The sequence below is a fragment of the Psittacula echo genome (genome assembly GCF_963264785.1).
Source record: "Psittacula echo genome assembly, chromosome: Z".
NCBI classification, from domain to species: Eukaryota; Metazoa; Chordata; class Aves; order Psittaciformes; family Psittacidae; genus Psittacula; species Psittacula echo.
This window is the reverse complement of record NC_137742.1, coordinates 6105207-6121961: the sequence shown is the minus strand read 5'-3', so window position 1 is coordinate 6121961 and position 16755 is coordinate 6105207. Positions and strand designations below refer to the sequence as shown.

The 16755-nt window shown below is 38.8% G+C and overlaps 1 protein-coding gene across 1 annotated transcript in view; it reads right to left on the bottom strand.

The window, feature by feature from the left end:
• Nucleotides 1-13993, bottom strand: part of RIT2 (Ras like without CAAX 2) — a gene marked incomplete at both ends in the record, with an annotated part of 187755 nt that extends 173762 nt beyond the window's left edge. Inside the window, one exon of the mRNA XM_080638245.1 lies at nucleotides 13891-13993. Coding sequence (XP_080494371.1) covers nucleotides 13891-13993 — 103 coding nt within the window. The remainder of the gene's footprint in view (nucleotides 1-13890) is intronic.
• Between the last annotated feature and the right edge of the window lie 2762 nt (nucleotides 13994-16755).

The following is a 16755-nucleotide window of genomic DNA, read 5'->3' as shown; positions in this document are numbered from 1 at the left end:
TGTTAAAGGCAACAAGAAGGGATTCTATAGGTACATAGCAAATAAAAGACAGACAAGGAACAACGTAGGCCCCCTCCTGAAGCTATCGGGAGAACTGGCTACCCTGGATTTGGAGAAGTCTGAGGTTCTTAATGACTTCTTTGCCTCAATCTTCACTGGCAAATGCTCTGACCACACCACCCAAGTCCTGGAAGGCAGATGCAGAGATTGTGAGAATGAAGACCTTGGGCCCACTGTAGGAGAGGATCTGGTTCGACACCATCTGAAGAACCTAAAGGTACACAAGTCTATGGGACCTGATGAAATCCATCTGTGGGTCCTGAAGAAGCTGACGAATGAAGTTGCTAAGCCAGTGGCCATCATATTTGAAAAATCGTGGCAGGCAGGTGAAGTTCCTGATGACTGGAAAAAGGGGAATATAACCCCCATTTTCAAGAAGGGGAAAAGGGATGACCCGGGGAATTACAGACCAGTCAGTCTCACCTCTGTGCCTGGCAAAATCTTGGAGCAGATTTTCCTGGAACGTATGCTAAGGCACATGAAAAACAAGGAGGTGGTTGGTGACAGCCAGCATGGCTTCACTAAGGGGAAATCCTGCCTGAGCAATTTGGTGACCTTCTATGATGGGGCTACAGAACTGATGGACAGAGGTAGAGCAGCTGACGTCATGTACCTGGCCTTGTGCAAAGCATTTGACACTGTCTCACACGACATCCTGGTCTCTAAACTGGGGAGACATCAATTTGATAGGCAGGACAAAGACATCTTCCACTAGACCAAGTTGTTCCAAGCCCTGTCCAGCCTGGCCTTGAACACTGCCAGGGATGGGGCAGCCACAGCTTCTCTGGGCACCCTGTGCCAGCACCTCAGCACCCTCACAGGTAAGGAATAACAACAACAACAATAAAAGGAAATAGAGAGAGAGGAAAAGAAGAAATTCTGCATTCCCCCGATGGGGGATAAATAAACACAAGTGATGCACAATGCAATTGCTCACCACCCGCCAACCAACATCCAGACTGACTCAAGCAGTGATCTGCCCATCTGAATAACTCCCCCCAGTTTCTGTCCTGGGCACAATGTGCTGTGGTATGGAATACCCCTTTGGCTAGTTTGAGTCAGGTGTCCTGTCTCTGCTTCCTCCTGGCTTCTTGTGTCCCTCTTCACTGGAAGAGCATGAGAGACCGGACAGTCCTTGATCAGAGTAAGCACTACTTTTCTCTCTTTCCCTTAGGGGAAGTGAGCCAGCAAGCGGCTGGGTGGGTGTTTGGCTGTTGGCTGGGGTCAGTCCACCATAATTGCTTACAGAAAGATGTCTTAAACTTCAGAAACTTTTGTGTAACCCAGCAACATTGATTCTGTTAGCTGTTCTCCTCCATAACATATCAAACCTGAAACACACCAGACATTCTTTGTCCTTTGAATTATAAATTGCTATAATATTTCCTGGACACGACTATTTGATATTATGAAACCTACATAAATTACTCAAGCAATTCCTATGTATTTCCCTCTCTCTCTCCTATGTTCCATCCCATTTAACCATGCACTTTAACCATTTTAATGCAGACATTCGAGAGGGTAGAGCAGAAAAGAGGAGTCAAGGCATTCTATGGTCATTTCAAAGAGATAGTGAGGAAGAAATGCAGATTTATTTTTTCAGCTGCATAATTTTTCCTTGTTTTTCCCCTCTCCACATACTCCAGTGTGAGCGGCTTCTCCATTAAAAATCATTCATTGGATGGAACTCTCAGTACAAGAAAAAAAGGGCTCTGTTTCTTCTGCTCTACTGCTAAGGTCAAGCAAAGAGCTAAGTTAAGCTAAAGTTAAGCTGCCAGTTTTCTTTGTGATATGTGAGGCAGCACAGAACACAAATTGCATTTCTATTATCTCTTCAGCTCTTCTTTTAAATACCACAATCCTGACAGTAATCGCTGAGCTGAACAGATGCAATACAGAAGGCACTGAGGGAACAAATAAGCCCCATCCTATCTTGGTTTTCCAGTGCTAAAGTAAACAAACATGTATTTGGTTATCAGTTCAGCTAGAGGTGGTTCTGAAAATAGGTGAGTTTTTAACACTGTGCCATTGTGGGAAACTCATCACATGTTAAACATCCTGAAATTAATGTAAATAAAGAAATAAATGAGAAAAAATATAGATAAAAAAATCAAATGGAAACAGAAAAACTATTTCACAATAGATTATCAATCTAAGCCCTTCAACACTGCCATATTCCTCGTAAAATATTTCATTAGTAGAAAATACACTTAAAGTAAGTTTATAGGAAAGATATAAAGAATTTTGAAAGATAGCATGGGCTCCACACACTGCAGTAATGTAAACAGGTGGTATTTTACATTGCACACATCCCTCATAAATTCTACCGTATGCTTGAAGAGAGAGCCTGCAAGAAAAAAAAAAGAAAAAAGTGGGAGGAAGGAATCAGAACTCAGAAGCAACTAACTCTATCACCAAACTGCTAATGATTTTTTAGCAACCTGTGATGCACTAAACCTGAAAAGAATTATTCATTGTATTTATCTCCTGCATTGAACTTGAACTGTGAGCCAGGGAAACCTCTGATTCCCTCAGGAATTTCATCATGGTGCAAGCTGGTATTCAGTCTACCTAGGTCATTTCCTGAGCAATTACGTCTACTACAGCCTATCTAATCTGCTCCCAATCCACATCCTGCTATTTGTTGTGACTAAATTAACATCAGTGGTGCCAAAGATATTCCCATGAGTTCCAACCTTGTGAAGTATTCACTGCCTGCAATTTTTAACAACTTCATTTGAGATACTCAAAGTCAGGAAAGGAACTGTTAAAATTGTCTTGAACCAAAAATTTCAACTTCTACATTTTTCCTGCTTACAGACAAGCAGAAATATATTTAATTCACAAGCTTATTCATGTGTTTGAATTACACCACTCTAAATAATCCCAACACACAAAACTGACCTAACCAGTATCTGAAACTTAACATACTAATACTCATCCAGTAGGTACAGTGATGCATTAGAAACATATGATGCAGCTTTGCAAATCAGTTTGATCCATAGCTCTTTGGCTTTCAATCGCAAAATAATTCTGTTCTTTAAAGGCACTGTCACTGTCAATCAATAGAAGTGGTTATCTCACTGGGTTTTGCAGCACTTTCTATAACTCTTTGAATAACATGTTGGCACTAGCAATTATTTTCCGTTAAGTGTGTGTTACTTTACATTTAAATAAGTCTTACATGACCGTGTTTCAATGACATGTGTATTTAAATCTGTTTATAGTCACTGACATTTTGTTTTGGTTTTTCCTCCTACTGCCATTTGTCCACATTTGATTATAGGGAGCTGTTTGTTTACAGGCAAGTGTGATGAACAGTAGAAGTTAGGGAATGAGAGTGAAGGTAACAGCTGAGTCACAAAGAATAAGATAAAACACAGAGAAATAAATAAATTTTTGTTTTGCATCTTGACATTTTTCCCAGACTGAGCAAAAACAGAACTTTTTTTTTTTTTGTCCTCCTGCTACTGAGTGAAATATATCTCTAGTACCACTGTAATTCATTATTTTATTTGAGATTTTGGTGTGTGGATGGATCTAATTCTTCAAATTTTGACAAACGCTGGGCCTCCCACTGATTTCACTAGGTGCTAGATATTGCTAAGGCAGAGGCCCACAGACTCCTCTGAGTCGTGGAAGACTGTCAGAACACCACAAAGGAGAAGCACCGCTTTGCCTAGCATCCCATAAATTTATATTAATGATAGATTTACACAGCCTTGTCTATGGCTGAACAACCTTTAACAGCACATGAAGTGCTGGGAAAAAAGAGCCAAGAAGATTTGTGCTGCTCTCTTTCCAGCTTCCTTTTCTAGAAAGCCAGTGAGAGAGAATCATGGGACAGTAAGTCACAGAGGCAGCAGAAAGATGCAGTAACACAACTTCTGTGTACTTTTTGGCCACCAACACCTGCAGAAGATTTCGGGGTATAACCATGGCCCAGGAGCATCTAGTAGGATAAGCATAATAAAAAGCGTCTGAAACCAATGTTCTTTGAGCACAGGAACTGCTACACATCCTCTCAATCCTTTTCCGTTGCTTTTACCCATCTTTCTTCTGATTTCTTGTTTGCTGTTCTTAGTTGTCCACTTTTGTTAGATTTCCGCCTCCCACTGCTCTGTTTGTTCCTTCTGTATCTTCTGGCTTGTTTTTTTCTGAAACACTTCTCCACCCTCAAATATCACAATTGTTATTTTGAGCACTTAACCTGAAAAAAAGTGGAAGCTTATGATTTGCTACTTCCTGTTGTGTCAGACATTTAATTACTTTGAAGTATCTTGGTCAATTTTCATGGAGGAAAGATTTTTTTAAATGGGTCTTTCAGCTTCCATTTTAAAAACAGATAGGTTAACAGATTAACCACTGAAGACAGAGACTATGATGAAAATTCACAGGTATTATTAAGACACTGGAAAATCCATTGAAACTGCTGTTAAGTGAAAGAAAAGCATAGGAAACTGGGTTTCTGTAGCTCATGGCAGGGTTCCTTGATGACTGTGATAGATTGCTCTTTCTTCTCCTCTATTCCCAGTAGAGAAATAGTGTCTCTCTAGAGTATATCTACAAACATAAGGAGACCTCCTGAGGCCCAGAAATACATTCTTTGGCTGTATGCAGTGGCATATAGCATACGAAGCAGACCTCTGGTGTAGTGTGTGTTGTCAGTGAACAGATGACCCTGTCACCAACTAAGATTATTCACTGTGTAGAAAATGTCTAATGATTACTTTGCATTTAAATTGAGAAAGGAACATGATTTCTATTTTAAGAAAGTTCCAGACAAGATTTTAGAGAAGGGAAAACTTTACAGCCTGCATGGCATTCTGGCATATTTAGGAAGGCAGAGGTCTGCTGATTTGAAACAATCGAGAATTTGACAATACTTGGGTTTGGTTTTGAACAATCTGAGCAAAAATCTGAAACAATGGTAAGTATTTTGCAAGCTGCTAAAGAGACATTTCTGTAAACACACTGAAGATCCTGTTCAGAAAGCTACAGTTCAGTTTAACACAACAAACTGTCATGCAGGTCGTAGGCTAGCAAAGTCACTAAAGAAATCACAGGGTCTGGCAGTATGAATTTCAGCTAGGGCTCCTTAATTTTGTGCATGCGAAAATGGACAAGAACTTCAGAATTAGAAAATGCTTAACACTTCAGTGAGATTGCAAGGAAAGAAATTGAACAACAGCTCTTCTCATGACTGTAGTCAGTGTGAGCTAAAGAAATACATGCATCAGTCTCTCAGCATATTACAGCTTTTTGTTTGCAGGATCTTATGAAATTAACTTTTAAAACTTACAACAATTTGTGGGTCCATTCTTGAGACCCTGAAATTACTAGTTTAGTTCTTGGTTTTTATCTGGATGAAAAGCTAAACCACTGCTTTACAACAGGTAAATGATCTGAGAACATACCTCTTTTGGAGGCCAGAATAACAACAATTGCCCAACTTGGCAACCCCTGACATAGTCTTTTGTGTACACACAGAGACCCAGACACATGTTTCTTCTGGATATTTTCCACACAACTTGGAACAAAGCTGGTTCTAGCCAGTGTCTCCACTGAGATCCAGTCAGTGGCAGGTACTGCATTAGCAAATCACTATAACTTGCAGCACAGTGTCTTTTGAAGACAGCAAGACCTCTGAAACGGTGACCCTGTCCAATGCTTTGGTAACACTCGATACCTGTCAGTGGAGCTGTGTGAGCATCATGAGTCTTCTAGCCTCTAGAAAAGCAAATTAGAAAGGCTTACAAGTATAAAGGGAGAACAGTTAAAGCCAATGAACAAATTAAGTGGAAAAGGAATGGAAGGAAGTAAAGTGGAAAGTATGGAAGGAGAAGAGATTAAAGCAGCAGCAGAAGGGGGGGAAAAAATCTTTCCTAATTTTGCTTTCAAGAATGACCCTAATGGATTTAATCTCATCCAAATTCTAGTAGATAGCATGTGCCGAAAATGCTACAGATGGCTTAGCTTAGCAGCAGGGATGGCTTGGAAAGCAAACAGTTCCTGTGGCTGCCTCAACAGATTGTTTACAGCAAAGATACCGACAGTGCCCAGTCATTGTCATGAAACAGTGCTTGTTCCCTTATTTGAGACTTCAATCTGGGCATTTCAAATGCCAGATTTGTGTATGGTTGAAAACAGGAGGGTCCTTGATAGTTCAATTCCTGTCATTGAGGAACAGCCTAGACAGTGTCTTGACTCTTAATAGCAACCAGTATGAACGGGAAAAGTGAAATCTTCACTGTGTAAGTGAAGCCCCCCTGCAGTAAGTCACACCATGAAAATCAGGTTCACTGATATAATATTCCACGAGTTCTGATCTCTTCACATCATTGTTCATTCAGAACGGTTTTAGAGGAAGGTCCCAAACCAGTGAATCCCATTTCCATCATCAGAACAGAGAATAGTTTTTTGCAAGTGGTAAGCTAATAGATCTACTGCACCACTACCCAACACGTACATTAGGTAGCCATTACTGCTAGGGTGCCACCTCAACATGTTTCCATTTATACGGGAGTCTTTATTCTCTTAAGGATGCAGTTTATCATGAGGCTAAATGACTTTTTTAAATGACATAAAAGACTTTTTCTGGTACACAACAGACAAGTGCATTCTTGAGACAAGCCTTTGGATCTCTTTTAAGCAGTCTGAACAAAAAGAAAGATATTGGTTACACACATTATTAATGTCATATCAGCCACAAGTCCTGGTGACTTTTAGCACATTTCTCAATTTTGAAGATGACAGTATTACTTTACTATTACCGAGTTGGAAGACCGTAACTACTTCTTCTGTTCAGGAATATTTGCTCATTAATGCTCTATCTCTATAATGTAGTCTTCTATCTTGAAACCAATTAGATTAATAAAACTTTCACCAACCTGTTCCTTTCAATGACTATTCCACAGTCTTCTCTATCTTGCTTCTGGACAAATGGTTAAGGATATGTACTGCTCTTATTGACCCAAGGTCTGAAGATCTCATACACCTGTAATTATGCATGCTTTAATTCTGATTTTACCACTTCACTGATTACTCTCCATTAAGCATTCTGACCCCTTTCCTCCAAATTTTGGAAAACATACTTTCTCTTCCTGATATTCATTACCTTCAAATACAGTGAATTTGCTGAAGTGGCACAGACTGTGAACATCCCACTTACTAGCCTTTTCAAAGTGGGTGATCATCATCTGGATGTTATAATGAGAGAAGCTGGACAGATCAACCTATTCACATTACAGCTGCATCCAGCCCCTTTTACATTAAATCACTGTATATATATGCAAGTTTCATGATAAAGAGTCTCAGACTACTGGGTGACAGAGCTATTTGAATATAGCTGTGGTCATTTGTCATCATAAATCATATTGAGTCAGCCTTTTTATCATCTCTGTTCGTCTTTTCTGAACTCTCTCCTATTTATCAGATGGCTTCTGGTGTTGAAGAAACCAGAACTGCAGGAAGCTTTCTCAGTGGCCAACTGGTATCTCACACGCAGAAACTATCCTATTAAATGGAGGAACTCTAATTGAATCCCCCACCCCTCCAGCCATTGAATTATGTGATCTAGCAAAATAATGAAAACATCTTTAACTCATTTCCCCAAGGCAAATAATTCTGGCCCCAAGGTCTGCCCATAGTCAAGAAAATTAATGAATAAGCAACGTGTTTAATCCTTTCAAGTGGATAACAAACACACTGCAGATAAATGAGAAATACTGAATACAGGTCCATAATTATTTGAATCATCAGGTTCAGCAGTCATAACCCAGCAAAATACTTCCAAAATAGGATAACACATATGGAAATGCAGAATTCAGGTCATCACTAGATATACAATAGCACGGGTGACTGTGCTAAGAGAATGTGCAAATACCTTAAGGGTTAGTGTGGATATTCCTATATGTGACCTCTGTGAACTATACTGAACAAAAGAATTCATTATTCACAGAGAAACAAAAAAGGACTGTCAGGAGGAAATCAGTAAGCAATATTGCTTTTAGTAAGACCACTGATAGAATAGCATGCAAATTTTTGGAAATCGTATTCAGAAAATGATGTGGAAATTATAGGGCATTCAAATTAAGGATACAAAATGCTCTCAGCAAGAAAATAAACTTCTATAAGTGAGGTTTCAGATGCTCAATGTATTGAACAGAAATAAGGTCAAGGTGTGAACTAAAGACTGTCTATAGGTATTAACTTATGGGAAAATAAGAGAATAGAGTTTTTCAAAGTTGTTAACAAAGAAGTGATAAGATAAAATTGTTAGGAGTTGTAACTACACATAGTCGAGCTTGAAAGAAATTCAGTAACCTAGCTGTGAAGATAACTGAAAAATAATAACAGTTTTGTTATCAAAGATCACAAATATATTAAAAATACATTGTTCAGCCTGGAGAACAGAAAGCTTCAGGGAGACCTTATTGTGGCCTTTCAGTTCTTAAAAGGAGCCTGTAAGAAAGATGGGGAAAGACTTTTTATCAGGGCCTGTTGCAACAGGACAAGGGGTGATGGCTTTAAACTAAAAATGAGGAGATTCAGGCTGGATGGGAGGAAAAACTTCTTTACAATGAGGGTGGCGGAACACTGCACAGGCTGCCCAGGGAGGTGGTTCATGCCCCATCCCTGGACACCTTCAGGGCCAGGCTGATATGGTTCTGAGCAACCTGATCTAGCTGAGGGTGTCCCTGCTCATTGCAAAGGGATCAGACTAGATTACCTTTGAAGGTCCCTTCCAGTCTAAACATCAGAACTCTGCACTTATAAAGTCTTTGGTACTTAATCTGATTTATGGGAAAAGACGGAAGCTGCCCTTGCCCAAAGATGCATTTCTGTAGAAATATGGCATTTGTTCAACATTAACCAAAAAAAAAAAAAAGTCAATCAATAGAGTAAGCATTCCTCCCCTGACCAAACCAGACTGAGAAATAAAGTTCACTTCCCTACAATACTCCTCCTGTAACAACCCTAAGTGAATCTGTTCTTGATTTTACAATCCCTTCAATATTTTTAGGGTGGCAACAAATAAACTGGCAATCAAATCAGTCTGAGAAATAAATCTTGAAAAATGCACATTTCCTCTAAGACAAAAACAAACTTACTGGCAACAAATATTTATTAATTTTTTACATTTTAGTAATTCCTCTTCTTATCTGAAATGCAACAAGGTGGTATTAAATTTACTTTGCATCTATGATATACCCATTCTATAGTTAACCATGTAATTTCATTTACCAGGAACAGTAGGTATCTTCGCCCATAAACAAATCTAATTGAACTAGCCTTAAGGAAAAAAAAATTAAACAATGAAACAAGAATAGCATTTTCATTTGGCTAAGAAGAGTTAGATTACAGTGAAATCTGCTCAGCATTTGAAGGATGCCTGGGTAGTAACAATTTTTTATTAAACAGACAGTGTCTGGTTTTATTCAGTTGTACAGGTACATCAATCTGTTCTTTTTGGTAGGCACTGCGCAACCCCTCAGCTAATTATTGCTAAAGTTTGGCAGAATATGCAGCAGTTAATTATTGTTATTAGTGTAATTAGTTTGCTAAATGTAAGCCGGCATTGCATGGTCTCAGGATTTAGAGGGTCTTTTGTGTGTATTTTTTGTAACACTGAAAAATAGAGCTAAACCCAGAGGTCTGAGCCGCAACATACTAGAGAGCATGAGACTGCTTGGTTAATTGTCCTGATGCAGATCTCTGAAGGTATTTATAAGGTATATAAGCAAAACCTCTTTCAAACCAGTAAGACTCTTAGGGTTTAAAACCTACGTCAGGCAACCTGAAGTAGGTTTGAACAGTACTGTCTGAGTTCCTGGAACTTTCGAGCTTACCTGAAACTTCTGATTGAACCAAAGACTGAATGTCAAAATCTTAGAAATGTGTAATTCCAGTTTGGATTATATTCAAATGAGAGTCAGTAAAAATTTACTTTTCAGTCATTTCAGTTTAATTCCTGGTTCTAGCCTAATTTTTGCCTGTACTTGCAGAAGAGTGTATGCAGCCTTCCAGGATCTGAAGGGGGCCTACAAGGATGCTGAGGAGGGATTCTTCATTAGCGACTGTAGTGATAGGACAAGGGGTAACGGGTTCAAACTTAACCAGGGGAAGTTTAGACTGGATATAAGGAAGAAATTCTTTACTGAGAGGGTGGTGAGGCACTGGAATGGGTTGCCCAGGGAGGTTGTGAATGCTCCATCCTTGGCGGTGTTCATGGCCAGGTTGGATGAGGCCGTGGGTGATATGGTTTAGTGTGAGGTGTCCCTGCCCATGGCAAGGGGGTTGGAATTAGATGATCTCAAGGTCCTTTCCAACCCTAACTATTGTATGATTCTATGATTCTATGATTCTATGATTCTATGTCTGACACAACCTACACAAAGTAATAAATCAGCATATTGCTCTGCACACAAAAATAGTTTATTTTCAGAAGCCTTAGAAGGGATAACTCATTTTAAGGAATCTAAGTTGGAGCTGTTGAGCCTGGAGAAGAGAAGGCTGCATGGAGACCTCAGAGCAGCCTTCCAGTATCTGAAGGGGGGCTATAGGGATGCTGGGGATGGACTATTCATCAGGGACTGTAGTGATAGGACAAGGGGTAACGGGTTCAAACTTAAACAGGGGAAGTTTAGATTGGATATAAGGAAGAAATTCTTTACTGTGAGGGTGGTGAGGGACTGGAATGGGTTGCCCAAGGAAGTTGTGAATGCTCCATCCCTGGCAGTGTTCAAGTCTGCACTGGACAGAGCCTTGTGTGTCATGGCTTAGTGTGAGGTGTCCCTGCCCATGGTAGGGGGGTTGGAACTTGATGATCTTAAGGTCCTTTCCAACCCTAACTATTCTATGATTCTATGATTACGATACAGAAATCAACTAGTAGGAATACATATGGCTTTGCACATTTAGTTAAACTGAACTCCGGTTTTGTTGTGGTGCTTTTTCCCCCCTATCAAATAGTGGCAGAAATTTACTTTTTTTTTGCCACTGATTATGAAATGTGGAGACCCTAAAGTAATGATTTTTAAACTATTTTCAGTTTAAACATCATTACTCTGAATGTGGTGGGTATCAGGTTTGGATGTGGTGACTATCTTCTATTACCAATTCTTACAAAATTTCTACTACACTGAATAGTCCAAATAACAGGAGGTTGGCTGTCCTCCTGCTATCTCAGAGAACAGAAGTCAAGAGACAAAAGAAAGCAAATATTCTCTAAGCAGCAACATCAAAAGAGCATCCACCTTTGGTGTCCTCTTCCTCGTTCATCCCTGTTCACACATACAGTCACAACACTTAGCCCCTTGTAATGAGCACATAATTTTGAGTGCAAAGACCTCCATACATACAGTCTGGAGTGGCACAGTAAGAAGAGCACAAGAGGGTGGGAAACAGAAGATCAAAATGCCTACAGGATCTCTAAAAGTGAACTATGTCCAGGGCAAAAGAAATATTTTAACATTTCTGCAGCTTATTTCCTAAGAAAAATTCCAAATCTGAATTATTTAATATTGAACAAAATGAGGCTTTCATCAGAGAGAGACTTCCCACTCAGTAACTCACTACAGATGCTAAAGCTTTTATCATGACTTAAAAAGCAAAGAAAGCGAGAAAAGAAGGGGAAAGAAGCCAGGTTATATCAATATATCATCCCATATATTACTTATCAGTCAAAGTATAAACTAGTAATTAAACTTCTGGGGTTTTTTTAATCTCTGATCTTTATTCTACAGAATACTTTCTATTCTGAAACTTTTTTTATGGTTAAATTCATTACTTACTCAACAGAGGGAATCTAGGTCATTAGGGGAAAGCAGAGCTCATCTTGGAGAATGAAAGTAGTCATTCAAGCCTTTTTCTGCTTTTAATCCAGTGTAAATTAATCCTGCCTACACAACAGTATGTATGATTTATGGATCGACATCAATTTTTCCTTATCTCTAACAGAATTCTATCAGTTGGACTATCTCTCATGATTCTTCTGAAATATTCCGTGTCCTTTCCATGCTGGAAGTTCATAGCCTGTAAATTATGACTGGCCCATCTCCCTTCTTCTGTATTTGTTGCCATTTTTTCCCCCAGAAACTTCACTTTTGTGAAAACAACAGGTTTTCACACTCCCATTAAATGTCCTTACTACCCACTTTGTCCTATTTTCATTTCTCTAGACCACACGGACACCCAGTGCTTGAATACTCGCATAGTCCTCAGGCTTGGAGATGTATCATTACCTTGTATTACAGATTTGAAGACTTTATTCTCATGAAATCAACAGCTGATGTTTTCTGAATGAGAAGATTTGAATAAACATCATTTGTGCTTTAAAACTCTAACAATAAATGGGAATTCTGAAAATTTCTCAGTGTACATGTAGAATTTGCTTTTATGGTTCAGTTTTACTATGATTATGGTATAGTTCATATTATCCTTTGTTTTGGTGAGTGAGTAGTCAAAATTACATCTTTATCACAATAATATCCTTAGGAAAAATTGCTGCCATCTTTTGGGCACACACAGGGGAAGAAAAAAAAAAAAAAAAAAAAAAGGGTGACATTTTACTGAAAGTTCCAGCTGACATATCCTGGATACCTGCTTTACGATTGAAAATTGCAGAAAGTTACTTTGAGAAAACCAGTGTTTTCTTCTTTCCCATTTTATACAGTGATCATAGCATAACATCTGGCCAAGATTTGTTTGCTTGGTTAAGCAATACTGATGGGAGATAGCCTTTACTGACAGATGTGCCACTGAAGTTGAAGCCAAACACAACAAGAAAACAGATACAGAGAGGAAATTATATCCACTACGAATAATTATTTTTTTCTGCATCTATACCTTGTCTTGCTGTTTGAATGGGAAATAAACTTGTTTGAGCTACATAATTATTGCAGCTTAGTTTCACAGCTTACTTATCCTTCAATTTCTTTGAAATCTAGCCTGGATATACTGTATTATCCTTTTCCTGTTGTCTGTTTTCTTCTTCCCTTTTTCTTTTGAATTTACACAAGATGTAATCAAATGCTTGTTGTGTGGCCAGCTAAATACACTGGCTTCTAAGACAAACACTGTGCGTTCAGCAAAGTCTTTTTAAGAACAGAGAATGCTAGGGTCAGTGAGAATAAATCAAAGGTGATAATATCTGGGAAAAAGAAAACATTGTCTGGAGAAAATAATGACTCCTCTGAAGAGATACTATTGTCAGACACTAGCATATCTTGCCAGTGCTGGATGGTGATATTAAAATACGCTGCAAATCTACCTTATCACCTACAGTAAGACTCAGGCATGCATTCTGTAACTGTCTGGGAAGGAGAGGAGACTAATACCAGCTAAGCCACAATGACACTCAGCAAAAAACTCAAAAGGAGATACGGGGAAGGGAACAGAGTCACTGCATGCATCCCCCAACTTTGCACTATACAGCTGACTTACTTTGCAGTTAGTTCCATTCCTGCCTGAGCACAAGGACAGGCAGGCCAACCAGTTACATCCACACTGTTCATCACACCATCACCCCTCACCAAGTGTCAGAGGGATATGACCGCTTGCTGCTAAACTAACAGCAGCAAGCTCCTCAGTGGAGCCAAGGTTAGTTTTACAGAACCATCCAATTAAAAAGGCTTATAACATTTCAGTCTGCAACAAATTAAGCTGACTCACTGTCCCAGTCATGAACTGTTATAAAACAAGTCTTTTATCCAAGCCATGTGCAAGAGAAAGAGGAATGAAACCCCTCATTAAGCAATGTTCTTGTTCTGTGAACTTTAGACTCCCAATTCACCCCTCCTCCCCAAATATGCCATTGCTGAAACTTACCGCTTTTGCCAACTCCCCCCGCTCCTAGCATCACCACCTTGTACTCTCTGGAGCCTGCTGAAGAATTGCTGGAGGAGCTGATCATTTCATTTTCTAGCTCCATCTTGCACGAGGCAGAAGAAGGGAGCAAAAGGGAAGAAAAAGCAACTGGCAAGTGCTTTCTCTGATCTTAAACAACTATAAAAGCTGTGTTAGAGGGAAAAAAAAAAGGCGGCAGAAAGGAAAGGTATAATGCAAGAGGTACGATTTATCAGCCTCGCACTCGCTGCTGTGCCTGTGTAGCTGGAGAAGGTCTCATAGCAACCACTTTAACAGCTTCCAATAAAAATCTCTCTCTGCCCCCTCCCAGCTCCATATCATTCTCTCTGTTTCTCGTCCTGGACAGAAGCAGTTTTGTGAGGCTCAAGAGCCCTGGTACCTCTGGGTGTTGCTGTGTCATTGGAATCAAATTGAGCAGACCCTCCAGGAAAAGAAACTGGATCAAATTCCTTAATTATGATGCTTGTTATTCCATGTAGAGCTTGTTTGAATCTTAAACAATAACAAAACAGACCAGGCAACCTTCTTGTCACCTTGGAGATTAATATTCATGCTATGTTCATCAAGTTCGCTAGATTTACATTAGATATGAAATAAGCAATAACTTTCAAGAGTCTTTGTTCCTCATGAAGCTTACTTTAAAACATAGAAGTTTTTTAAGGTTAGTTTTGCCCCCACATCAATTCTGTTTCAGTTCAGTTTGCACAACCATTACTTGCAGAAACAAGCCAGGTATTTTTTAAACAAGGCTTGTTTATTCTTTTTCTTTTTCCCCACACAGAACTTCAGGAGATTGAGATTTAAGTGAGGGGAAAAGATAAACAGATTTATCCAGAAAACATCCATGTAGGCAAAGAAGAAAACCAAAACCCAAATTGTTCTAAGTATTTAATACTAATATCAAGCAATTTAGCTAACCAACTTGGTCAGCACAAATAAATAAGAGTAGAATAAAAGTTTGTGAATGACATCCAGCGTGAAAAACCCGCAGAATTATTCAGCGAAAGCTTAACCACAAAGGACTGCAGCGCTTCATTGCTTTCTAATGTCCTTAATAGATCTGATACATTTAAAGAATGTAATAAGTAACAAAATACTTGCCCAGCTTTAACTGTTATGCAGTGGTTTTGAGGACCAAAAAGCATCTACTGAAAAAGGGGTAGGAAGCAAAAACTTGCACGCCTTCTGGGTAATGCTGGGCCTTCATGACAGGTGGAACTATTAGGATGACAGGGAAATGAAAGCAGGAGAGGCAACTAGTAAAGTATCTTGGAAGCCTTCATCTGTCTACTTCTCCAGTTACTTCACAGAGAGTAAATGTGTGCCATTACATAGGAATACAAAATTAAAAGTTGAAAGGCAAATTAAAAAAGCGAAAAAATTGCAGCCTGATGAAGGATGTTAATTTAAAGAAAATTAGGAAGAGGAAAAGGTATAGAAAGGCATATGTATGAAAGATAGTTTAATGGACTAAAAAAATAAATGAATAAACAGAAGAGATAGAATTCTGTTTAGAATGGAGAAAGTGAACAGAACATGAATACTCATTTTCCCTCATAACAACTGGGAAACGTCAATGAAACATAAAGTAGCTGGGATCAAAACTTGTTAAGAGTCATGCCTAACTTAAGGAACTTGCCACTTAATGTTTTGGGCAGTAAAAATGAACTTTTAATGAAAAAGAATTTAAATGCAAGGAAATACAAAATCCACTAGGGGCTATTAAAATCACCACCTCTTGCTTAAGAAGTACTCAATTTACACCAACAGATGCTGGGAAAACACTGAAGAATCAGATTACAATAGTCTGTTTTCAGATTGAGAGCAAAAGACAGCAGAGGGAGAGTATTCTGAGAACCTCCAGAATCAGGATGCGCTACTGTTATCCTACATGATTTCTGTAATAACCATGCTGTGAGCAGCTTTGTCCTATCAGAACTGGATGGCTGTATGGCTGTATTGATGCCTGGATGCAAACCTCATTATTCAGAATGACTTGGTCATCAGAGCATAAAATAGGACTTAAGCAGGAACTTCTGAATGTAATAATGTGATGTCTAAATACTGAATTTCAGCAGAAAGAGATAGGTAGGTCAGTAAATCCCTGTTGTAGATCAGTAAATCCCTGTTGTGACTGAAATTCCGTTTTCATTAAAATCATTCTCAAGTGCTCAGTATCAATACATTAGATAAAACTAATAACGACACCAATATGACTGCTTAGAATAACTGGGTTTTCTTGGTAATCTCCCATCAACACAGCAACCTGCTCCTCAGGAGAGTGTAGCCTCATAACAGTTGCATTTGGCTAAAATTAAAACATCAGGAAAGTGAGTGGCTGTGCAAAATATTCCAAAAGCAAAATATTAAAAAAAAAAAAAAGTTATTATAATGTATAGAGAACAGATAAGAACTGGTCAGATTTATTTTTTTTTTCCAGCTGTTGGTGTTTACTAGAGAAAAGTGGCAAGTCATTTTTTCTTTGGTTTAGAGATGGAACATGGGTAAGAGATACAAGAAATGGAAGAGGCTACAGAAGGGAATTATGTTAGAACAGGAAGCAGAGTAAGACAGAACTAAATGGAAAGCCACTTCCTCATCTAGAAAAACAAGGATAGTATTTTTATGGCAGAAAGAGTGGAATTAAAGCACATTTTATCAGTTGAATGAGGATTAACCATTTAAAATATCTCTTTAAAGACAGATACGTATTTATTAAACAGCTTAGTAAGTGTCATGACATTATATAAATACTTGGACAAACATATCCTCCTAATTTTCACAGAGATGTGTCCATAGCCTTATGAGGTGATACTTCATTCCCAT